The sequence below is a fragment of the Lissotriton vulgaris genome, unplaced genomic scaffold (genome assembly GCF_964263255.1).
Source record: "Lissotriton vulgaris unplaced genomic scaffold, aLisVul1.2 SCAFFOLD_1074, whole genome shotgun sequence".
NCBI lineage: Eukaryota > Metazoa > Chordata > Amphibia > Caudata > Salamandridae > Lissotriton > Lissotriton vulgaris.
The window spans coordinates 677,075-702,217 of NW_028254715.1; the positions used below are offsets into that span (position 1 = coordinate 677,075).

The 25,143-nt window shown below is 46.7% G+C and overlaps 1 protein-coding gene across 1 annotated transcript in view; it reads right to left on the minus strand.

Moving 5' to 3' along the window:
* Positions 1–25,143, minus strand: part of LOC147659455 (uncharacterized) — a 264,915-nt gene that overhangs the window by 175,572 nt on the left and 64,200 nt on the right. The window contains exon 3 of the mRNA XM_086951745.1: positions 2,109–2,153. Within this exon, the coding sequence (XP_086807871.1) occupies positions 2,109–2,153 (45 nt within the window). The remainder of the gene's footprint in view (positions 1–2,108; positions 2,154–25,143) is intronic.

Here is a 25,143-nt window from a genome sequence, read left to right on the forward strand (position 1 = left end):
GATTTGCATGCAGGAAGTAATCCACCTTCCTTTCCTGCCAGCTGTCGTCAGTAGAGAAGAAAGGAAACATATTGCTGAGTTGTACGGGGCGCCGCACCACACCGGTTTTTAGATCTCGCCTAGGAGGTGCTTGCGCTGTCTCTTCGAGGCATGCTTTATTCGCGTATGGACTTGAAACTCCGCCCATTTTCCGACCATCTTTTCAACTTGCTCCTCCTACTGTCTTTTGTAAACTACAGCTTTTGATTTGTGAATAGGCTTAGTAGTCCAACCTTCATACCTCCCTCTCTTCTGTTGTTACCTTCTATGAGGACAGCCCCTCTTACATCTGTCCTTACTTTCGAGGTTTCATTAACAGTTAGTGAGCACTATTTAGCTTGGTAATGTCATACTGAAGCAGGCACGACATGCTGCACGGGCAGCCACTACATTTCTTTTCCATTTATTTACTTTTGTAGCAATCGCAGCACACAGCGCTTTAGCTTTAAACATCCGAAGCTAAAGCATGGCTTGCTGCCAGTGCTACAAATGTCAAGAAATAGAAAAAAAGGCAGGCGGACATCGTATTTGTTTTCCATTTATTAACTTTTGTAGCAATGGCAGCACGCTGCACTTTAGTTTTAAAAATCATAAGGTAAAGCTTGGCATGCCGCAATGGCTACAAAAGTAAATAAACAGAAAAAAAATATGGCACCGCACACCTTTTTTTTCTATTTACTATTGGAGTAATTTCAGCCCTCTGCGCTTTAACTTTAAATATGTGAAGCTAAAGCACAGCATGTCACGATTGCTACAAAAGTAAATAAATACAAAACAAAAGACAGGCGGCCACTGCATTTCTTTTCCATTTATTAACTTCTGTAGCATAGGCGGCACGCTGCGCTTTAGCTTTGAACATCTGAAGCTAAAGCGCAGCATGCCGCCTATGCTACAAAAGTCAATAAATAGAAAAAAAAAGAGGTGGACGCCGGATTTGTTTACCATTTATTTAGTTTTGTATCAATGGTGGCACGCCGAGCTTTAGTTTTAAACATCTTAAGTTAGAGCCGGTGTACCACAATTGATACAAATTGAAATAAATAGAAAAAAAATATGGTGATCACACAACTTTTTTTCTATTTATTTACTTTTGTAGCAATTGCGGCATGCCACACTTTCGACACGCTGCACTTTAGCTTTAAACATCTGAAGCTACAGCGCGGCGTGCTATGATTGCTACAAAAGTAAATAAATAGAAAATGAAGGCGGGCTGCCATCGCATTACTTTTCCATGTATTTATTTGTATCAATCGCTGCACTCTGTGATTTAAAAATCTGAAGCTAAAGCGCGGCATTAGTCGAATGGCTTTCTGTAGTTTTTTCTTTCGCCTGCACAGTGTTAAGTCTTCCTCCGTCCTGTGCACCGAATTTCAGTGTGTGCACCATGGATTTGAGCGAGTTTGAGCAAGACAACAGTCGCAGCAGCTGGCTAAGCTCTACCGTGCTTCCTGTGTATCAGCGAGCCCTGTTGCTTGCGAATAAATAAGGCAGGCCTGGTCCCGGTCCTGTGGAAGAGTTGTATTCTTCAGTATTGAAGGGAGCAGTACTTTATACGATTAATAGAGGTCCACAGGGATACCTAGTAAGAGGCAAAGGTACTGCACCCTTTCCTTGTTTCATGGATTTTTTAAATTAGTTCTGTTACTGGTACAACACTTTTTGAGAAACAAATAATTATAACAAACATTCTCATTTGCAACGTCAATAGCTCTAAATATAACTAATGTGAGAACTATTGCATTGCAAATGCTTGTTACAGTTACTAGCCATCGTGGTTTGTAGGCTGCACTGTGGGGAGGACATGTTTATCCCCTAAACTAAACCATCTAATTACCACAAGAACTAACTTAAATGTTTGCGATGATGGTTAATAACGCATATAAGGGCTCCCAGTTAGCATCAATACTATAGTGCACAGCAGGGGAACCCCTTGTGCAGCAACTGTTGGAATACGGGGAATGGACGTCGCTGCCTATGATGACAGAATACAAAGTTGATACCGCTCCCTGCCAGCTCTCCACCCTCAGCCCTCCTTTACCTCATCACCCTATGCTGTTGGTAAATCTTACCTTGTCGCCTTTCGGTCCCATAGGCCCTCTTCTGCCGGGGCAGCCCTGAAAAGACAAGAAACAACACCATAAATCAAGAGCAGGCCACGTCTGTCCCCAGGGCCCTGCTTCCCGTCCCTGAATGCACTTTCCCTGCCTAGGTCAGTGCATGCCCAGACCGGATACACCCCTACCCCCAGGTCAGCTCATGTAATAGGACAGGGTGGAAGGAATGACTCCTTCTGAGACAGGTGCAGTAGCCAGGAAGCCTACCTATCTATCAGCGCCGTGACAGGAGATGCACTGCGACAGGGTTGTTTCCAGGGAGACACAGATGCTCTATACCGGTTACATCACAATGTTCCTCTGCTGATCGCTCCTGAGGCGTCCAATCAAAAGAACGAAATAAACATTCAGTTACAGAAATTGAGGGGGTTCCAGTCTGTGAAAATAGGACACTGCACTTTGATCTACACTCAAACCACCTGCTGTGAATCGCATTAGAAGGTGGTCACTCTGTAGTGGTTCAACAGGCAGCTCGCATAAGGAGCTTTCCTTAGGAGAGCGGTAGATGAGACTTTATTTGTGAAGCTCAGATGGGTAAGGAAAATCACCTTTAAGCCCTAGTCGTAAGCAAAATTGATACGACAATAGAGGGAATGTAGAATGTGAAGTGATACAGGTGCCCACTGTTTCTAGTCTAAAGCTGCCAATCTGGGGCAATTCAATTATCATTCTGTAGCCAGATCTGGACCAACAACTCCTATAAAAAAATATTTTAATTTGCTTTGACTACTACTTGAAAGGAAGCATTCTGCATTCATACAATGTTTGCTTTGATGCCAAGCTGGTAGAGGAGTGACAATTCCTAAATAGTGGCGTATGCTACAAACTGCGAGAAAACCACACGATGCTCCTTTTCGGTGTTCAAAAACTACACTCATAGAAACAAAGTAAAGGGCAGCTTTTTTTGTATGAAGACGACTCCAAATTCCCGGATATATACTTAAAGACATATTAATGTTCTAAAAGCACTGAATAGGCATGCTAATTTAAACAAGTTTTATATGGGCGCTTAATAGCTGCATTTAAAAATGTTGTCTGATGTCGAGGAGGACAGACTGGTCGGTTGATTGAAGAAGCCAGGATAACAACCAGGGTCTTGCTCACAGTTAACTTCAACGCATGCAGTAGAACAGATGTCCTCAGTGCAGATGCAAGTGTAGAGTACTGACCCACTGAGTAATGTAATGAGAGCCCATAGCAGAGCACAGAGCACAGCACAGGCATATATCAAAAACATTAAACGTGTAACGAACAAGCAACACCCTTCCGTGTAACACCACCCGGATGGAGGACGTCAACATCAACATCAGTGATAAGCTCAGAGGAACTAATATAACTTTTTAGAAGATGAGGAGGCAGAATACGAAATTACACCCAAGTCGGCCGCCTCACCTAACAACAAAAAAAAGCACTTCATCTCCCCGTGCATACACAATAAATATGAAATTGTGTAACGCAACTGGTTTCATGTAAAGTGCTATGACACCTACTTCACGCTTTACCAATGTACATTATAAAACGGTAGAGGGAAAAAGGAGGGATGCAAAGAGGGAGGGCGGCGAGAGGGCAAAAACAGAAGAGGGGAAAAAAGGAGAACTACGAAAAGGAGGAGAAATACGAAGCGGGAGAGAGTAAAAGAGGAATATGCGTGCGGGTAGGGGTTTCACAGAAGAACACAGCAGTGCTCGGAGGGAAAACAAGAAAACGGACTGCAACGAAAAATAATTATGTGGGCCAACGACATCGCATTCAATTTGCAAGCGGTTTAACTCTGCTTAACAGAAATAGTAGAATATATTTCTGGAATGAAAGGAGGTAAGCCCACGCACAGGGACTGGGGTAGGTTACCTAAGGTAAGATGGATTTCCATAATATTGAAAGGGTAACATGCTAATGTGCACAGAGAGGAGCACAGGCACATATCATAAACATTGAACATGTGTACTGAACAAGCAACGCAGTTGTACCAAAGCCAACTCCCTCACCTACAAAAAACCTGCTTCATCTCCCCAAGCGTACAAAATAAATATGACCTTGTGTAATGCAAATGGTGTTAATGTAAAGAGCTTGTGTGGAATTTTAGTTTGCGATCTGAACATCATCTGCGCCAGCTTGTCACCTATGCACTACGCGCACGGCAGCCATTCTAGGTCACCTATGTATTACGTGCACGGCAGCCATTTTAGATATCATGGTCTCCCTGTCCACGACCGATCGCCAGCGCGCCCCTCTGACCCAGCAAGCATCCTCCGCGCACCCTGGCTCCCCCCTCCCTCCTCCTTATGAGCATGACCCATCTGCATGACCCTGTCCTTGGGAGTCACGCCAGCGCCTGACCAACACCTCCTCTCTTCCCATGAATGCCCCTCTGTTGATAAACCTCCCCTCTGCGCTGGATTGTCCACGCAGCATGAATACCACTCCATTGATGGCCCCTCACCCGGTGTCCGACTGTCCACACAGGTCCGAGGCCATTGCCTAAGCCGAGAGATACCATTTACTGCCCTTATTGTATGAGGTCGCTCTCCTTCAAAGGACCCTCTATTGATCCAGGCCTCCCCACCCCCTGTGACATGATCAGGCGCACACATCCTAAGACTCGACGAAACACTCAGCTGCGTGATGACCCTCTCTCTTATCAGCAGGTTGAGGACCTCCATTGTGAAGGTATATGGGGGTGGGATTAACACGAGGATTACGGGGATGTCTTTTCCCATGCCTTACAAAGTTGTGATTGTAATAAAGGAAGGTCACATGCCATAAACCAGTGTATAAGAGGCCAGGCCTCTGAGTAGCTGTTAGAGCACCTCGAGACGATACCTTGTTGTCTGATCTGATGTGTTCTGCTCCGTCGGAATAAACTTCTGTTTCCTGCCTTCTGGTCTCCGGCGCCTGCCTCATTGCTTGGTAAATTTGAATGGTACAAGGGCGGTTAGCGCCGGGCAAAACTTGAGAAAGGTCCTAGCCCTACCTTTTTCGACAATTGGCGTCCCAAAGCGTGGGGCCCATCAGCGACACGTGGATCCAGTGGGAGAGGTCCCGATGACAGAGTGAACGACTGCAACGATCGGGAAGAGCTCATGTCCGATAGACCCTCGTCTGACAGCCGATCATCCGACCTTCACTAGTTCTGAACAGACCTCTCTCGAGTGATCTACGGTCCTGACTGGGAACCATCAGGAGTGCCGCGAACATCACGAACGAGAGAGGACGATCGGGCGCTGGATCCAGAGGACAGGAAACCGTCCATGCGGTCCGGGTAAGGTCGTGTAAACACGACGAATTGAGGAAAATTGTTTTGTTTGGATAATACTAGTATTACGCTTTGTTGAAACCTCTGGAGATTCGCTGTCTGCAAACGGGGAAAAACAAACAGGCTCTCTCTTTGCAAACAGTGAAGGATAGGTAACGCGGACTTTTGTCCCTATTGTAATCCGTCGTGACTATCTTCCTCCCCCACTGTTTCCCGAACTATCGTTCGTGGATTATTGTCTGGAGATTCTTTTTCTGCAAACAGGGAAGAACAAGGTCTCTCTTTGCAGGTAGAGAAAGAGTAGGTAACGATAACTTTTCGTGCCCACTTATTCTCCCCACTGAATTGTTTTGATTGACCGATTATTCGGTATTGGTTCGTTTGAGGTATTCACCGCCGGCAAACAACGTAGAATAGAAATATTCTGTCTAGTCTTTGCCCGCCGTGATAAGATAGGTAGTGCAGACTTTTGTCCCCGGTGTAAACCGTCATGCCTATCTTCTCCCCACTGGTTGGTAGCCTGTTTAGCCCGGACCGCTTATTAGAGATGAACCATCCAGCTCCACTGGAGGGCACCCCTAATAAGGACATGTTCACTAAGTATGGACTAGTCGCTATAGCTTACACTAAACTATGGCATAAATATACGAAAAAGAACCCTGAAAGTCAGTGGCCACTGATAGGTTCCTTTAGTGAAAATAAAATAAAAACATTAGAAATAGCGCTCCAGAAGAATAAGACCACGCCCACTATGCTCGACAGTATCGGCATGTGGCGCAAAGAAACGGAACAACGAAAGAAAAGAGAAGAAGCAAAAATAGGGAAAGAACTACGAAAGGCAGCCCACCTAGCCGCTAAGCAACTAGAAGAAGAAATAAAAGAAAGAAAAGAAGCTACACAAAACCAAGAATCAGGGTCAACAGGCCAATGTCCTGTTAGGACCCCCTCTGCGCTCTACCCTGAACTACCCTCCAAACAACGGACAAACGATGAGCTATTGCTAGGTCCACCGATCATCTACATGCCCCCTCCATATGCTCCCAGCCAACAAAACTTACAAGCCCCGAGTGTGAGTGAAAGTGGCCCTAGTGCTAGTGCACCGGCCCTCATGGCCTCCGCACCAGCCACATTAACAACTTCGTTAGACGACCCCGAGGCTAGCAAACAATCATCCGCCAGGTTAAGTAGGTTAAGCAAAGATGAGCGGGATGGGATCAACGAAATAGCAAAGACATTGGTAGAACGAAGGGAGAGCGAAGAATACACAATGAGCGTATATAATTCACATGCCGACAGCCATAGACGGCATTTCATTTTGCGGTTCAGCTACCACACCCTGAACGCGTATGAAGATAGGTATCAGAGTAAGGGTCCCGCTAAACTCACAACACTGTATAGAAAGATTGATGTTGGAGATGGGACTGAACGTGAGGCGACGGAGCTCTTCATGCAAATGCTTGAGGTCTTCCGCCACCTCGCGGAACAGAAACCAGAAACCAAGGTTACGGTCCCTGAAACAACCTCGGCAGAGGTAGCCAATACTATGATGCCTATCAGAGAAGCGGCTCCTTACTGGATCCCGCCACGGGGCCAGGGAACGAGCGATGATGTTAACAGTGAAAATGCAAAGGGGAGGGTTGTGTACAATTGGGTTTACCAACCATGGGACCGACAAGACATCCTAACCTTCAAGCAAACCTTGCCCGACTTAAGGAAGAACCCGACGGCATTTTATACCGAATTAGGCACAGCCTTGGGTTCGACAATAATGACTTTAGCAGATATTGACTTGTTCTTTGGGTTATGCCTGCCAGCTGATGTGTGGAAGCAAATCCGGAAGGTCGACCACACGGATCTGTTTGGACATACCTGGGACCAACTCGGTAAACTAGATAGACAGCGAGAGCCGGGGAGTAAACCAGTGAAGGACATACTGGAACTCCCAGACAAACTAGTCCAGAAGTTAAAAACCCTGGTCCCGGAAAGGAAAGTAGACTGGTCGATAGTCACGGCCTGTCGACAGAAACCCCAGGAGGATGTGTCAGAATACTTCTCCCGATTCGAGACCGTGTTCTCCGACTACAGTGGCCAAGATATGACCACCGCAACCGGACAGCACCTGTTTGTGCAAAATTACGTAAAGGGACTAACACAGGAGGTCTCCCAAAAACTACAGACGAGTGAGAGTAGTTGGGGGGCCTCCAAACCCGCAGCTATCCTTCAGATGGCTCAGTATTACGAGCACCAAAAGAATGAGAATGATAGGGCATCCGAGAAAAAGAAGAAAGATTTGAAGGAAAGGGTAATGATAGCCCAGATACAGGGTATAGCGCTAGGACGGGAACACCAAAGGGGGAACTACCAATCAACCACCCCCAGAGATCTACCCCCTAAAGATCACACCCCCGCACCCCACACTGGACGTAGAGACGTTAGCAATGACCAATGCGCCTTCTGCAAAGGGCTCGGTCATTGGAAATTTCAGTGTCCAGTTCTGATAGAAATGAACAGAAATAGGGAGTCCAGGGATGTGGCGGGTGGTCCGAGGAATAGAGTACAGGGACGAGGGAGCCCCAACGACACCAATAATGACAGATCAGGAAGACTGAACACATTTGACCGACCCCGACAGAACCAATATCAGCTATCTGAAGGTGAACATGCCCCCGACTTTGCATAGGACTGCCAGGGGCAAGGGAGGGATCCAGTCGAGCTCTGTGTTGACCAGCAAGGTCCTTATGTCACCGCTAAGGTCTTGGGTACAGAGTCTCCATTCTTGGTAGACACTGGGGCGACACGTAGTGTGTTATCAAAACGACTGATTCCAAGGGCACCCTTGTCTGGCTCACACATAACGTCGATAGGTTTCGATGGGACGCCCTCCACTAACCCCCTGTCCGTACCTATTACCTTTGACCTAGAAAACAACACTACTGACGCGACATTTCTCCTCTCCTCCAACTCCCCTGACGCCATTATGGGCATTGACTTACTGAAGCATTTTCGAGCTACCATTAGGTGTTCCCCAGATGGAATACGAGTCATCCTGTACGACAACCCAGACATGCCCAGATCCCGTCCCCCACGACACATGTGCTCTATAACTGACGCTGACCTATCCCTGCTTGACACCCTACCTTCGTACCTGTGGGCCAAAAATGACTCTGATGTGGGGCGAATGATGATTGATCCTATTCACATAACTGTACGACAGGACGCTATGCTCCCGAAACTCCCGCAGTATCGGATATCGCCAGAGGGTGAGAAGGCACTGGTAGCGATCATTCAGTCTCTGGTAGACGCAGGAGTGGTTGAAGAGGTGGTTAGCAACGTCTGCAACAGCCCAATCCTACCTATTGTTAAGAAGCAGGGTGAAGGAGATGAGAAAGCGTACCGCTTCATCATCGACTTGCGAGAGATTAACAAAGTAGTTGTACCCCAATATCCTGTGGTATCTGATATCACCACCATTCTAACCCTCATCCCGTCCACTGCCACCACCTTTACTGTTATCGACCTTAAAAACGCGTTTTTCTCTATCCCCATTCATCCAGACAGCCGTTATCTCTTCGGCTTCACCTTAAAATCCCGCTCGTACCGATTCTGTAGAGCTCCCCAGGGGTACACTGAAAGTCCCAGCATTTACAGCCAGGCCCTCAAAAGACAGCTGGATGCCTTCCAGCTTCCCGAGGGAGTGGTGTTGATCCAATATGTCGATGATATCCTTTTGGCGGCCGACACCACCCCCCTTGCAACGACAGCCACCGTTCAACTCCTACACTTTCTTGCAGAAAATGGCCATAAAGTCTCCAAAAAGAAGTTACAGTTCTGTCAGCCACAGGTGACTTACCTAGGCCATCTTCTGTCCAAAGAAGGGAGGAAACTTACACCCGACCGAATCCAAACCATCCTAGATACCCCCATCCCGAAAACACAAAAGCAGGTCCGCTCTTTGGTTGGCCTAACATCTTTTTGCAGACAGTGGTTGCCTAATTACAGCCTCATTGTGAAACCATTACTTGCCCTACTGACCAAAGATGCCCCCTCCCCGCTTCCTTGGACCGCTGAGTGTCAAGCCTCCTTTAAGGAATTACGGGATGCACTCTGTTCAGCGCCTGTCCTAGGAACTCCGGATTACTCCAAACCCTTCTCCCTCTTCACCCATGAAAGGGAGGGATGCGCATTGTCTGTCCTAACGCAATCAATTGGTCCTAAGCAGCGCCCTTGTGCCTACTTCTCCGCCACTCTTGATCCTGTAGCCAGAGCTTTGCCTGCCTGCCTTCGAGCGGTAGCCGCCGCTGCTGTCTCTATCCGTCAGAGCGAGGGAATTGTACTTTCCAACACTCTCACAGTGCTAGTACCCCATGCAGTTGACACCCTCTTGAACCAGACCAAAACCCAGCACCTGACTAGCGCCCGGCTGACAGGGTATGAACTGACGCTACTTGCACCCCACATCACGCTAAAGAGATGCACGACTTTGAATCCTGCCACATTGTTACCCCTGCCTGAAAATGACCCCGGCATTCCCCCCATCCACGACTGTGTGACCCTCACGGACGAACAAACTAGGAGTAGGGTTGACCTCCGAGACACTGCTTTCCCTGACCCCGATGGAGAGCTATGGGTAGACGGCTCTTGCATCAAACTCCCAGATGGCACCACCTCAGCTGCCTATGCAGTAACGACAGCCCGAACAGTAGTTGAGACAGCTTGCATCACACAACGATCTGCCCAAGCAGCAGAGCTGATAGCCCTCACCCGAGCATGCACCATAGCCGCAGGGACCACCACGAATGTATATACGGACAGCCAGTATGCCTTCGGAGTGGTCCACCATTTTGGGCTCTTGTGGAGAGAGAGGGGATTCCTGACGTCCCACGGCACCCCGATCCTCCACGGAGATCTAGTCTCCGCTCTGATTGAAGCAGTTCTCCTCCCCAAACGATTAGCGGTGATTAAATGTCAGGCACACAAAAAGGTGACAGACTTAGTTGGACAAGGGAATGCACTGGCCGACATCACTGCACGAACCACAGCCGAGAATAGGACAGCGACACACATGTACGTGACCAGGTCACAAGCAGAAACATGGAGTGACACAAGGATAATGATCAGGGACATTCAATCGGCCAGCACCCCTCACGAGCTGACTAAGTGGGCAGGGGTGGGTTTGAAGGATGAGGAAGGCTGTTGGCGAACGAAGGATGCAAGCAAATGGATGCTGCCCGACTCATATCTGATTCCCATACTGACCATGGCTCACTCCCCCGCACACATAGGATCTGCACCCATGATTGAACTCATTTCCAAAGTCTGGCATAACGACAAAATCCCTGATTCAGCCAGACGCCTAGTTCGACAATGCCTTATCTGTCTGCAACACAACCCCGGGAAAGGGACTGTAGTGCCCCGGGGAGGGTTTGGGACCCCCAATCACCCCTTTGAGGTCCTTCAGATGGATTATATCCAACTAGAGAGATGCCAAAACCTGAAGTATGTACTAGTCATTGTATGTGCCTTCAGCAAATGGGTAGAAGCCTATCCAACCCGTGACAACACTGCCATGACTACTGCCAAAGTACTACTGAAGGAATTCTTCCCTCGCTATGGCCTTTGCCGAATTTTATGGAGCGACAATGGCCCCCACTTCATAGCTGAGGTTATCCAACTAATCCTGAAGGGGTTGGGGGTGAAGCAACGATTCCATGCGGTCTTCCACCCCCAATCCGCTGGTCTAGTGGAACGCCACAATGCCACACTCAAGCTGAAACTGGCAAAAATAGTGGCCACCACTGGACTTAACTGGCCGGATGCCCTCCCACTGGCTTTGTTATCAATGCGCTCCACTCCCACCAAGCACCATTTGACCCCCTACGAGGTCGTGTTCGGGCGGCCAATGAATCTCTGGACTGCTCCCAAACCGACCTCCATTCATGACGTCCCAGACGTCCTACTATCTGATTATTTGTGCAAGTTAACTAAAACGTTGTCTGTCATTCATCAACAGGTGCAGCAGGCCATCCCCGATGCTTCCAGGGGCCCCGGTCACGACATCCAACCGGGAGATTTCGTATTGATACGAAATTTCCAGCGAACCAAGAGTCTGGAGCCTCGGTGGACGGGCCCCTGGCAAGTGCTCATCACCACCCGAACGGCACTCCGAGTGGAGGGGAAGAGGCACTGGCTGCACGCGCATCATTGCCGGAAGGTCTCTGCAAACCTGGCCACGACAGAAAACATCAACACCCAAGAAGAGCTCCTGAGCAAAGACCGACCGATATTGGACTGTTATCCAGATACTGAGGCACTCGAACTTGCAAAATTCTCTGATCCTACTGTGCCATCCAGAGAAGGGTATTTCCTGCGTCGAAAGGAGGGAGTCTCGGCTAAGTAGGCCACGGACTAAGTTAAAATCTCAGAACGGTGACCTACACACAATCAAGGGTTGCCGGGAGAGAAGCTAAACGAGGTCTGTGGTTCTGCCCACTACCGAGCCCCTTGAAGGTGATGGAAGCGCCAAATAAGAAGATGATGGAAGCGCCAGATAAGAAGATGATGGAAGCAACGGGAAATACCCAGTATAGAAATCCAAAGACTGACAACCTGCACAAATCAAAGACAATTGCACTCTTCATTGTCTTCCTCTTCTGCCTCCTTCTCATGACCTCCTTCTGGATTCTGGAAGAGAGCACACCGGCTCATGAGACATTGCTACCTACTGCACAGCCAACACCCCTGAAAGAGCATCACCTAATCTCTCTGTCGCCTCAGCTCCGAGAAAGGCGCAGGGAATTCTGGAACAATTCCTTCGTGCAACTGTTGCACCAACATAACCTTGCTGCAAATGCTACGAACTGTTGGATCTGTGGGTTGCTCCCGCATGCCACTGGACACTCCATCCCCTTCATCCCTTCACCCTTCTCAGTTCACGGCTCTTGCCTCGCCTGGTTGATCCTCATGCAAGAGAGCCACAGGGACAACGCCACCTCCAGCCGGACCGTGTCACACTTCTACTCTGGGTTCTGGCTGAACAAAACAGGAAAGACCCCAGCTGCCCTGTGTCCTGCGCTCGCAGGCGCCACCTTCATCAAAGACATTCCAGCCAAAGAACGAGTCGAAGTACAGGTGCTCCACAATCCAGCCAGGACCACCTTCACTCATCTGCAAAAACAAACTACCGCCACTCTAACTGTGGCCCTGTCTGTCATCAATGTCACAGGTCTCGTGTGTCTCGAAGGCCAGGGGACGCAGCTGGTGGGTTACAGCGCCTGCCGAATCACCAGAACATTGGACTCAGCTGAACCCCCTTCTTTTGTTGCTTCTCCAAACATGTACTTTGTGTGTGGCACCAAAGCTTACACCTGGCTCCCGAGAGGTTGGAAGGGCACCTGTTACATTGCCTTCGTTCTTCCACCCACATATGTAGCCCCTGCCAACCATCACCGGCAGAGGCGTGCAGACGACCTTGGACAAGCCGACTCCACCGGAGCACAGTTCCTGGATGCAGCAAAGGGACTTGTTCCTCTGTGGGGTCCAATGGCAAACAGCCGTGCTATCCGACACCTGACCCAGGCCGTAGAAACAACGATCAACATCACGGCTGGCATCCTCGCCAACAACACTGCGGAACTTCAGGCGGTCCGCCTTGTGACCCTTCAAAATCGACTCGTCCTAGACGTGGTCCTAGCCGACCGAGGAGGAGCATGCCGCATCATCGGATCCAGCTGCTGCACCTACGTGCCTGACAACTCGCCTTCAGTCTACAAAGCCATGGAACACCTCCACAGACTGTCCTCAGAGGTTCACCAAGAGCAGGAAGGATGGTCGCTTGGGAGCTGGTTTTGGGACACTTTGAAAAAGTGGGGTTGGAAGTTGTTTTCCTTCATACTGGTACCTGTTGTGTTATTATGTGGGTGTTGCTTAGGTATCCAATGTCTGCCACCTTTGCTCGGCCTTGCTTCTAGCTGTATGTGCCCAAAGACTTTGGACTTCCGAAATGAGCACATGAGCCCCCTCTATGAAGTAGAAATACGTGGCCTTATGGGGATAAATCCGAACTGACAAGTTGGCGAGACATGTTAAAAGGGAGGACTGTGGAATTTTAGTTTGCGATCTGAACATCATCTGCGCCAGCTTGTCACCTATGCACTACGCGCACGGCAGCCATTCTAGGTCACCTATGTATTACGTGCACGGCAGCCATTTTAGATATCATGGTCTCCCTGTCCACGACCGATCGCCAGCGCGCCCCTCTGACCCAGCAAGCATCCTCCGCGCACCCTGGCTCCCCCCTCCCTCCTCCTTATGAGCATGACCCATCTGCATGACCCTGTCCTTGGGAGTCACGCCAGCGCCTGACCAACACCTCCTCTCTTCCCATGAATGCCCCTCTGTTGATAAACCTCCCCTCTGCGCTGGATTGTCCACGCAGCATGAATACCACTCCATTGATGGCCCCTCACCCGGTGTCCGACTGTCCACACAGGTCCGAGGCCATTGCCTAAGCCGAGAGATACCATTTACTGCCCTTATTGTATGAGGTCGCTCTCCTTCAAAGGACCCTCTATTGATCCAGGCCTCCCCACCCCCTGTGACATGATCAGGCGCACACATCCTAAGACTCGACGAAACACTCAGCTGCGTGATGACCCTCTCTCTTATCAGCAGGTTGAGGACCTCCATTGTGAAGGTATATGGGGGTGGGATTAACACGAGGATTACGGGGATGTCTTTTCCCATGCCTTACAAAGTTGTGATTGTAATAAAGGAAGGTCACATGCCATAAACCAGTGTATAAGAGGCCAGGCCTCTGAGTGGCTGTTAGAGCACCTCGAGACGATACCTTGTTGTCTGATCTGATGTGTTCTGCTCCGTCGGAATAAACTTCTGTTTCCTGCCTTCTGGTCTCCGGCGCCTGCCTCATTGCTTGGTAAATTTGAATGGTACAAGGGCGGTTAGCGCCGGGCAAAACTTGAGAAAGGTCCTAGCCCTACCTTTTTCGACACTCGGATACCTACTTCGTACTTTACCAATGTACATTTTTTAAAAATGTTGGAAGAAAAAGGAGTACCACCAAGAGGGAGGGGGTTGAGAGGGCAAAAACGAGAAATACAAAAAAGGAGGAAGAATATGAAGTGGCAGGTGGCAGGAGAGAGCTATATGGGTGCAGGTGGGGGTTTCACAGAAGCACAGAGCAGTGCTGGGAGGGAAAACAAGAAAACAGATTGCAATGAAAAATAATGTAGGTAAAAGCGCCACATTTATTCTCCTAAAAGCAGTTAAACCACCTTTCAGAAGGAGTTTGTCTGCCATTAACCATACTACAATTTCCAGCACTGGTTGGAGTTCTAAAACAAGTGGGCGCAGTGAAGAAGAAAAGAAAGGCACGCAGACGCCATGCTGAAAGATAAAGAGCGGAGGCCGCAAAGTGCACACCGCCCTGATCAAGTGCTTTTTCTGAATAAAAACAAAATAAAATGAGAACACAAAGCAGATGCATGCTACTCTAGGAGCACAATATTTGTTAGTGTTGCATTTAAAAACAAGCAATAAGGTGGGACCTGGGAAGAGGCAGCCAGACCACGGAGGGTGGCTGGGGTGTTGCAAAGCACTGGTAGGATTTCTAAAACAAGCGGGCGCCGTGCAGGAGAAAAGAAAGGTGCTTGGCCGCCATGCTGAAAAAGGAAGCGCAGTGGCCGTAGTACAAAATACGGGGCACAACTCGGAAAACACGCAGGAAAGTAATAAAACAAAAAAATTGCTTTGGTAGAGAAAGAAAACCACCGAAAAGCAGATACCTTGCAAGAAGAGTTCAGAACACAAGCAGGAAACTAACCAAACAAGCAGTGTTTAGAACACGAGCAGGAAACTAACCAAAAAAGTAGCACAAAATGAACAGATAAGGACTACAGGTGAACAATACCAGTAGTTAGTTCCTGCTCTGTGGGAGGAAAGAAATGAGCACAAGGTGAGACAAAGAAGAAAGACTCCCCACTAGCAATCAAGCCTTTTTGAGGGACAGTCCAAGTAACCAATAAAAAGCCAAAGTGCGGGCTGTGAGCACACAGAGTGAATACAGCATGTCTCGAAGAAACAGCGCATGCGCTGCCTAGGCTCGACCTGAAAAAACAGTGTGTAATAATCCAGAGAAACCTGGATGTGTAAATATCTTTCTTAAAGCATATTTATTTATTTATTTTGTTTAAAACGTTTTATATAGCGCTGGCTAGACCCAAATGTATCAGATCGCTTTACATGAGATAGGACATTGCATAAGAACATTTTTGCATAGTTACATCTGTTATAGTTACAGTTAACAGTAAATGCTAGGGAAAAAAACGAGAGTTTAACAGAATAATAAGACATTAGAGCATAGTATAACCAAGAAACACGTCATAGGAGTGGTGGAGGTTAGAGGAGAAAAGGTAAGCAGGAGAGAGGCAAGCGGACAGGGTCAGGTAGATCAGAAGGGGGAAGGTACTCAGGGGGAACAAAGCCATAGAAGTATTTGGAGAGAACAGACAGATAGAGCTGTGAAGAGCCGTGAAAAACAATGTCCGATGTCCCACTGGGTAGGTGACGGCCAATGGGGTGAACCAGAGCGACTCCACTTTAGCTCCACCGGGCAGCGGCCAAGGGTACTCAGTCTCCGTGGTAAGTACACACAAATATAGTTACAGCCTGTGGGGCATCGTAGTAGTTCCATAGAGAGGCATCAGTCAGGATGTAATTGGGAGGCGCCAACTGCCTCGTCCTCCATCCCTCCCCCAGATTGCCGGACGTAGGGATCTGGGATCGCTGAGTAGACCTGGCTCGGGTGCCATCTTAGGTCAGGCACTGCTTCCAGACCTCAGCCCAGATTAGGATTACTGCATCACGAAGTCTGGGGGTAGCCACATTGAAAAGGGTGGGGGGGCTGGGAGCTCTAGGAAGCTAAGCATGAGATTCAGTCCCAGCCCCCTATCACCCTTTGGACAGTTCCTTCCTTGCTTATCCGATCCACGTTTGGACACAGTGTCTCTGATTCGAGCTGACTCTACTCAGGCAGCCATCTTAGGGTCAGGCGCCCGCTTCCATAAACTCACTGGGATCCTCCCCAGTTCCAAGGGGGGAAAGGGGGGGGGGGAGGAAGCAAAGAGAAGATGTAGTGGCCACTTCTCATCGGCGCGGGCGGAGCACTCACCTTTGCTCCCAGAGGCCGTTCATAATCGGCGCCCAGTCCGTCAAAATGGCCCTCAAAACGTGATGTGGTTAAAGTGTTAGGGGAGTTGATTTCTGGGTGCGAACAGCGGCCGAAGGTCTCACAGATCACCTTCTTTCAGCACCAGGCGCGTCCTCTCAGCTCTTCAGGCGCCATCTTAGCTTGTTCCAAGTCGGGAACGTTACGGCTCATTTCTCCGCAATGCTATATCGGAGAAGGGTGAAAATGAGCTTCGAGTAACCAGCCTGTATTCCAGTAAGGGAAATGATGTTCTGAGTGAGAGGAAAAGACGAGGGGAAGCGCCACAAGGAGTTGAAAAGAGGGTTCAGCAGGGAGCATCAGCTCCGAGCGGCCATGATGGGCTGGCTCCTCCCCTACCTTCATATAGCAGTCCCCAGATATCTTTTTCCACAGACTAGCCACTTTCAGTAAAGAAAATAGGCAGTGGCTTATTAGTTGTTAAAAACTGTAGTGAAAGACCACAGACAGTATCTCACTGACTATGAAAACTCCTTGAGATGGACAATAGGTAGATGTTTACCGATAGAGAAGACTCTGTGTTTCAGCATCATTAAGGTATGGTGAGAAATTCCACCAATGAAATAGAGCAGGCAGGTCCTTTTTTCGCTTTGCTGTGTCAAAGACAGCAGACATGATCTAGATATTGTGAAAAATCTGTTTTGTTATTTTTTCATGTTCATTCATATTTTCCTGTTTAGTATTCAAGGGTATGTAGAATACGATTCCAGTAAAAGGATGGATTGGTAGTCTTACTGAGTACTACTATTTTCTCTATTGAGTTCTGGCTTCTGAGTTGCCTCCCTGAGTAAACCTGGGACCACTCTTGCCTCAATAACTTGCTAAATGGTGTACTCTGTGCCCAGTTTGGGTGCTAAAGCAATGTAGCCTTAGGACACAAGAGGTAAAATACTACAATTAACAAAATTGGAGCTCATTACCCATCCCACCCACAATTGCGGAAGCGCCCCCTGAACCAGTGGCCCCCAGGGTCCTATTCTAAAAGCCTTATGCACACTTCCGTTCTGCTTAGATGGACAAAAGTTTTAACTCAGAAATTCGTAAATCTAATTTACAAAATCAGGCTTGGAGAAATTTTTCATGCATAAAGCGCATTTGCGTGAGACAAAATTGGGCCAACACAATAGAATGCCAGCTTTCACAACTTTTGCAGTAAGGGTGGGTTTCTGGATGTTCTTATCTATGTCCAACTAAGTAGTAGGTGAATCCAAAAACACACACAGGTTCACTTATTCACCAACAATTTACAAATAGTTTGTCATCGTGGAAAGGCATGCACATTTTCCCTTTTCAATGGCCAGAGAAGTGTCTTCTTGTTAAGAAAGAGAGGGAACGCCTCCATAAATAATGGGGTGCAGAGCAAGGGGTTCTTCCACAGGGAACATATTTTTCCGATGAACAAAGAAAAAATTTACTTTATGGTGTACATTTGTGTCAAATTTCCATGTGGAAAAATGTTACATTAAAAACTTCATGTTTCACACTCTTAAAAACATGCCCAGGAATTACACAATGCGGACAAGTGAAGAAGGTAAGATTGTGGGAAGTCTCTTTGATTCTCAATTGGCAACAAAGGCACTGGAATGCAAGTACAATCTGAGTTTACTTACAGTAACATTTTATTAAATCGAGTGAGTACTTAAAAGTAAATTTGACAGAGCAAGTCATAGGATGCTTCCTATGAAACAAAAGTAAGAAAGGGAGAAATGGCTAAATTAGAACAATGATATATCCAGCTCTCTGTTGTAACCAGCAGTCCAGCTTAAAGAAAAAGTTGGCACATTCAGATCCCTACAATTGTGACTAAACTAGCCTGTACAGAGCCTATACAAAAAATGAGCGTTTGTATATGTAAAGTCTGTGAATATTCAAAGATTTGATAATTAGAGTACTGGTAGGTTCAGTGACTTATGCAATCAGAAAAGTGAAAACATTGGAGTTTTGCTAGAATCCAAACCGTAACATATCAAGAGCCATGCCATAGCTAGAGAAGCTTAAATAGGAGCTGTGATGTAATGAATATTCTGCCATCTTCTGTCACTTGGACAAGTGTTAGATATCTAAAGCACCTCATCCATTGGACAAGTGGATATTTTATAAACGTCTACACCCAAACCTACTTTAGCTATTGGATAACTACAGTGTGAGTGACCGCATTCTGACCTTTTTACAAGTAGCACATTCATGTGCATAGTAGTTCTCTTAAGCACGAGGCACTACTGTGGCACTATCCGGGCTCGGCGGTGAGGGGTAGGCTACTCGGTGCGGACACAGGCGGATGAACCTAAGCTACATTGGCTTCAACCCTGATGTCTGACCCGCCGGGCACTGTTGACACCTATAAACTCTGACTGTTAGGCAGGAGTGGTTGTTCAACAGGTAGTACAATGTCTGTGCTTTTCGTAAACTGACACTTATATAGGTCATGTTTTGTAGACAGTAGTACTGCTTCTTTTTAGGTCCTGAAGAATCGCTTGCCAATGAGCGTTTAGCGAGAAACATGTTGACCATATATTTCACATCTTAGTACTGTCTCGTACGTGGAAACTTAAGTTCCAGCGAGAACAGACTATTCTTGTTTTTAATTGAGGCTAAGGACCACCTGAAAAAAGTCTTTTTCTGGTACCTTTTGCTTCATTTTACATTCATCTACACCATCTACACTATACTGGCCCCACACCCCCACTTCACCCATAGGCAGTTGGATTAAAAGATCTCCGCCAAAGAGCCCCTCTTTGAGGTGTTGCCCGTTGGGAATTGCACCGCCTACCCAACGAGGAGCATTGCCTATGATGAAGTATGACACCAGCAAGGGTGTGTGAGGCCTCTATGTCCAACAAAATGGATACCCTGGGGTAGTTCTCTAATGAGCACTCTCCCCCCTGCACCCTAGTGACCAGTTGACCATCTGGGAACAGCCTAGTGTTCTTTTGTCTTGTCGCACTACTGTGGCAATATCAATGCTTTTAGCCAGTATGTTCCTTTTTTTTTTTAGATTAATGAAGGCCTGGCAGGTTCCCAAACATTGTTACACGAAAAACATGACAAAACATTCATTGAAAAAGCCAAAAGGGTGGTAGCCAACATCAGACCTATTGTCTTTACCAATACATGATAGCACTTGAAATGATCGTGCACTCAAATGTTACATAGAGTTCCTTTCTAGACATGGTAAGAGGCTCTACATGGCCTCCCCTTCAAGTGCCAAAGCAGATTTAATGAGGGGCATGAAAAGGTGGCAAAGAAAGCTATGACACACAGTTCACAACATGACTCCCTGTAGAAGTAGGCAACTGTCTGGCATCTTATAGCATTCACAGCTCCATTAAAGGGTCCAGGCAATTCTACAAACTGTGTTTCGAGACAAATCGGGAAATACAAGAAATGCAGGAATATCGCTTACCTACGAGTAGCAGTCTGCAAAATACCAAATATAAATAGATTTTAAAAAAATAGGCAGATGGATGGTACAGCCGAAATAGGCGGGTAAAGAGGCCTCGCTTTACTCTCGCACTCTCTTCCCTTTTCTCTCGCACTCTCTTCCCTTTTATAGTTAGTCGCCAGTAGCTGTCTGTCTCCACTAATTTTCCTGCTTGGTTGGTCAACAACATTACCTTTGATTTCCTAACACTATTCTGGCGAAGACATGTAAACTCTTAAAAGGACAAATCATACAAGGCATTAAACAGAACACTGGATGCACATTCTGCACAGCAGCTGGCTGCCACACACAACAGCACACCTCTGACTAACCGCACTCTACATACACAATACCCAAGAATAAACTTTAAACAGAACAGCACTGACAGTCAATATCGTTGAGAAACATCCCACTTACAGCAATGCTTCTCACCAGGACATACCATGCATTATCATACAAAAGAACACATTAGGTGGGACATCGAGTCTGGCCTCTTATATGGCCTCCCTGATAGTGCTCAGAAACCTGTCTACAGAAAACTAATCTGTAGCCATCCAGAAGCCCCGCTGCCATGTCAGCCATGATTATTGTTACAATTAGGCGTTGCCGCTGGATAACCCATGCCATTTAAATTTCTGAACAGGGGGTCACCGGGCCGCACAGTGACCTCGGAATGCAGAGCAAGGCCTGAAAAGAGCAAGCTGCACTAGCCCACGAAGTGGGCTTTAAAAGGAAACTTCTTTCATGGTGGGGAAGGAGCGGCTGGGAACCCAAATGTGAAAATCTGGGCCAAACGCTGCGAATTTACTTCAGTGCTACCATAGCCCCAGGCACCGTTATCCTTCTGCAGCAACACATCTGCACATGCTGTAGCGATACATCAGAGAGGGATGCAAGGGCTCATATCACCGCCCAGCAGTAGGAACACACTTAAAGTGGGCAGAAAATACCTCCCAAAACAGACAAGGCAAAAACCCTTGCGGTAAAATCCACCCCACAGTGCTGTGGCCAGTGATAACACGAATACTGGTGATACAGGCATAACCACTGGTAATCTCCACCATAATAAATACAAAATATAAGATAAAATAAGATTAGCTCTCTACTAGTCTGTAGAAGGATGGAGCTCTTAACTAGCTGCGCAGTTGTGCATTTAACACCCAGCACAATCACTCTTACTCCTGCAGCTGCAGAAACAAGATTCTTGCCTCAACCAATGGTTTGCCTGCTTCATCATAATGCCCCTAGATGGCTTAAAGTGCTTTGTGTGATCTGCAGGCCAATTATTCGATTTCCAAGAAGGACAACTCAGACTTCCATCCTCCTGAAGTTAATACATCAAGTACTAATGAATAAGATAATTGTAGCATCTGTTTTTTGCAGTGCTATGAAGCAGGAACAACGGAGGTTTATTTAAAATACATTACGATTATTACAAGAGCCACATGCCATGGGTGTGGAATAGTGTCTTCTTTTGTACAGTTGATTGTGGATGATGACCACAAACTTCTCAAATGACCCACTATGCCTATGACATGAAACCTGCAGTTTCCCACAACTTTCAGAATTAATTTTTAATTACATTTTATAGTGAGTGGCATAGAAACAGTCTTGTATACAGCAATTGTTTGCTATTGCTCTGCCTCAGAGGGCAGATTGAGAGGGCCACACGTGAATCTATAACAGACTCACACAAATAACTATTGTTATAGGTAAGTATCTTGATTGTTTTAGCATGAATCTTTGAGTATATTCACATGCTATATATCAACTTTAAAACATGTTCACTTGTTTTGATGTTGAGTGTATCTGAAGGAATAGCACACACCTCTTAGCATTGGCGTCCCTTCTTGTGTGAAAGTCTACACAAGTACATTTAGAGTACATTCGGATGAGTGGTTGTAAGTATAGCTAATGAAGACACATTAATAATGAAAGCTAAAATAGCCCCTTTTGTGTGTAGCATGTACCTTTGGTGGGCTCAACACACTGTCTTTTGTGCATCTAGTTCATTGGACAGTCCATTAGATTCCCCAGATTAGGTGATTGAGATATACTTATGGTACAAAGCAAGGTGTATGCCCAGACATGGGTCCCTTGCTCACTTTGCCACTGGATTCAAGATAGCCTGGCTGATGAGGGTTATGAACCCGAAACCGGTCCCAGGATGCTTGTTTCCAGTCCAGGGAAGACATGGCTTGGCAGTTCGGGCTGGACTGTTCCCATGAGGCACAGGATCAGACTGATTTGCATATGGCCATGTCTGAACTGGGGTGGCGGAATGAGCTAAAGAATGATGATGGATTAAACCCAGATTAGATGACAGGGGGTGAGTGCTTGCAATGTTCAATACTCCGTCCATCACCCCCTTTGGCTTTACAAAGCAAAGGCCATCAAGATATTATACTACTACCTTCTTTGTTATAAAGTGCACCAGAAGCACTTCTGCCAGTTCTAATCGCTGTAACAACAGATGTTACTATAATTAAATTTATGGTCCAGAATGTACTGACTTCCTAAGGACAGATGATGGAGAAGCCTTGCCAGCATTTGTATTGTACTGTATAGTGGCCTTTGTACAGCATTTACTTCCCCACTGGTGTTGAGGGCAAAGGAGTGGGGTGCTGAAGTGCTTAGCCACGCCAGTAGCAAACTACATCGTGCATAGTGCAGGGTTACAGGGGTGTTGTTTTTGTTTTCAGCTTACTTACGAAGTGTTTTCAAGTTGTGCGTCATGACCATCAAAAAGTGTCAGAGCGCCTGTGGTGTGTAAGAGAGTTATGTGAGAGACAGATGCGCAAACTATAAATGTAATAAGTACTTAAAAGTATAGGCAGCTGCACAGTACCAGACTGGCCATTGGAGCATTGGGGCACTCAATGTGGGGGGGGGGGGGGGGGGGGGGGGGGTTGTCCATATTGTAGCACAAACCAGATAGAAATTGTGTCCAGTGAGCAAAAGGATGCAAAAAGGGCAAGCACTGTAATTGTTTTTTTAAGGCATGGAGACCACACTCCTTTGAACGAGGATGAAATTGAAACAACAAAAGAAAGAAATTGTACAATCTTTAAATGGTCCGCATCCCACCTACTTCTGCTAGGCTAGAGGTAGCCAAATGTTTGAGCAGAGGTTCGCACAACATGCCCATCTCAAGACCCCTAAGGTTAGCGCCAGTTAGTGGCAGGGGATGATGAGGAGCTACATGTGACCGAAGCATGTGCTAGTTCAGGGAGTGGGAGAGAGAGAAAACATTGGTGGCCTACTCTGACTGACCCTATGAATCACTATGACGAGCCTGTGACCTCCCTTGTGTGTTGTTTGGCGTAGTGTGTCAATCTGAGAAAGGGGTTGTAAGTACCTGTTCCTCCCTGATTCAATACATTTCAACTTCTTACACCCCCCCAGCCCTGGCTGGAATTTACCTGTACCACAGTGGATTGGGCTGAGCGCACCCCTATACGCAGTGCCAGAGTCATATATCACCTTCCATTACCTTACACTATCAAATCAGACAGTGTGATGGTAGGCTTGAGATCAGTTAATAATCTTTCTGCTGCGACACCATGCAGAAAACTGACAACAATCAGCCTAGATTGAAATTTGACTTCCAAAGGGCAATGATGGAGGCTACACCTGGCATTGATTCCTTCCACACATAGGAGCAAACAAACATCAACCCAAATACTGCTGAAATGTACTCGTTATTGTTGTAAATGCAGAGCAGTTTTCAGTCTATCAACAGAAAAATAGAGTCGCTCACATTCTGAGAAGACCAGATGCAAAACAGACTAGACAAATTTGCTGAATGCATTGAAGGGGCAGAAAGTAAATCTTGGAGGTGAAAGATGACTCGCTAGCACATTCCCAAACACAGAAGAACATGGAAAAAGAACTAGACATGGCTCTGATGAATACCGAAGACCTGAAGGCACGCTCAAGGAGTAATAATTTATGCATCTTAGTTATGACGGAATACACCAGTGATGGAAAAATAGGACTGTGCGTCGAGAAAAAGCTTGTAACATATTTGGAGTCGACAATGTATCTACATGTTCAATTAACCTAAAGCCGTGATGACATACCTGAAACACAACACTTCCAATACGCCCAGGTCTAGTAAATATCCAAGGAGACAATCGGACTCTCCAAATATAGCAAGGGAGTGGAATTATGTGATTCTGCGGCCTCACCTTTTTTCGCATAATAATTTATTTGTTGCATTTGCCACATAATCAAACAACCTGCTACATAATCTGCAGATTCTAACAAAAAAATCGATTCTAGCTCAAACAGATTAAAAGTCACTACAAACGTGGTGGCGTGTGTTCACGCGCAGGTTAACTGTCATCTTTCATTTCAGTTGCTTATTTCTGTATTTGGTTATTAAACTGGTACTAATGAGGTGAAATCTTTGGCCAGACAGTATTACCGTGAGTAAAAAATGATGAAGTACTACTATCAAATATTGTGCTGCATTATGCCGTATAATTTACTTTTTTCTTGCCTCATAATTTATTCAACCCTGCCACATAATTTAATGCTCTTCTGCTGTATAATTCCAGAAGCCCTGAATGTAGCAGATACGATTCAGTCCCCTTTGTCACTTATTGGCAGGAAAGCGCGGGCTAGTTCACATCTGTTATTATTTTGACATCTATGCACTAACTTGATATGACCGGTACTGTAGCGTTTTACATTACTATGTCTCCTCGATTCCCTAATGCCCTATGAAAAGATAAAGACTAAGCCCCCTTGGACATTTATTGGCATGTAAATGCTCTCTCAAGGAAACGCTAGCTAGATCAAAGCTGATTTTTTTTTAACATGGCTGAACTAACTTGACATGACTGCCTCCGTACAGCTGCCTTGTTATGTCTCCTGGACTCCCTGGCCGCCTATGTTATCATTTCTAAAGTGAAGGTAAACCGATGCAGTGTTCATCATCTGCCTCCCCCACACCGGCCTGAGGCGGCGGGTGCACCAATCTCCAACACCATTCATTGACAAGAGGCTGGCAGACTCTTCGTCTTCCCTGAGCGGATTACGCTTTCAGGCTTTACAGCTGTATTCCGAT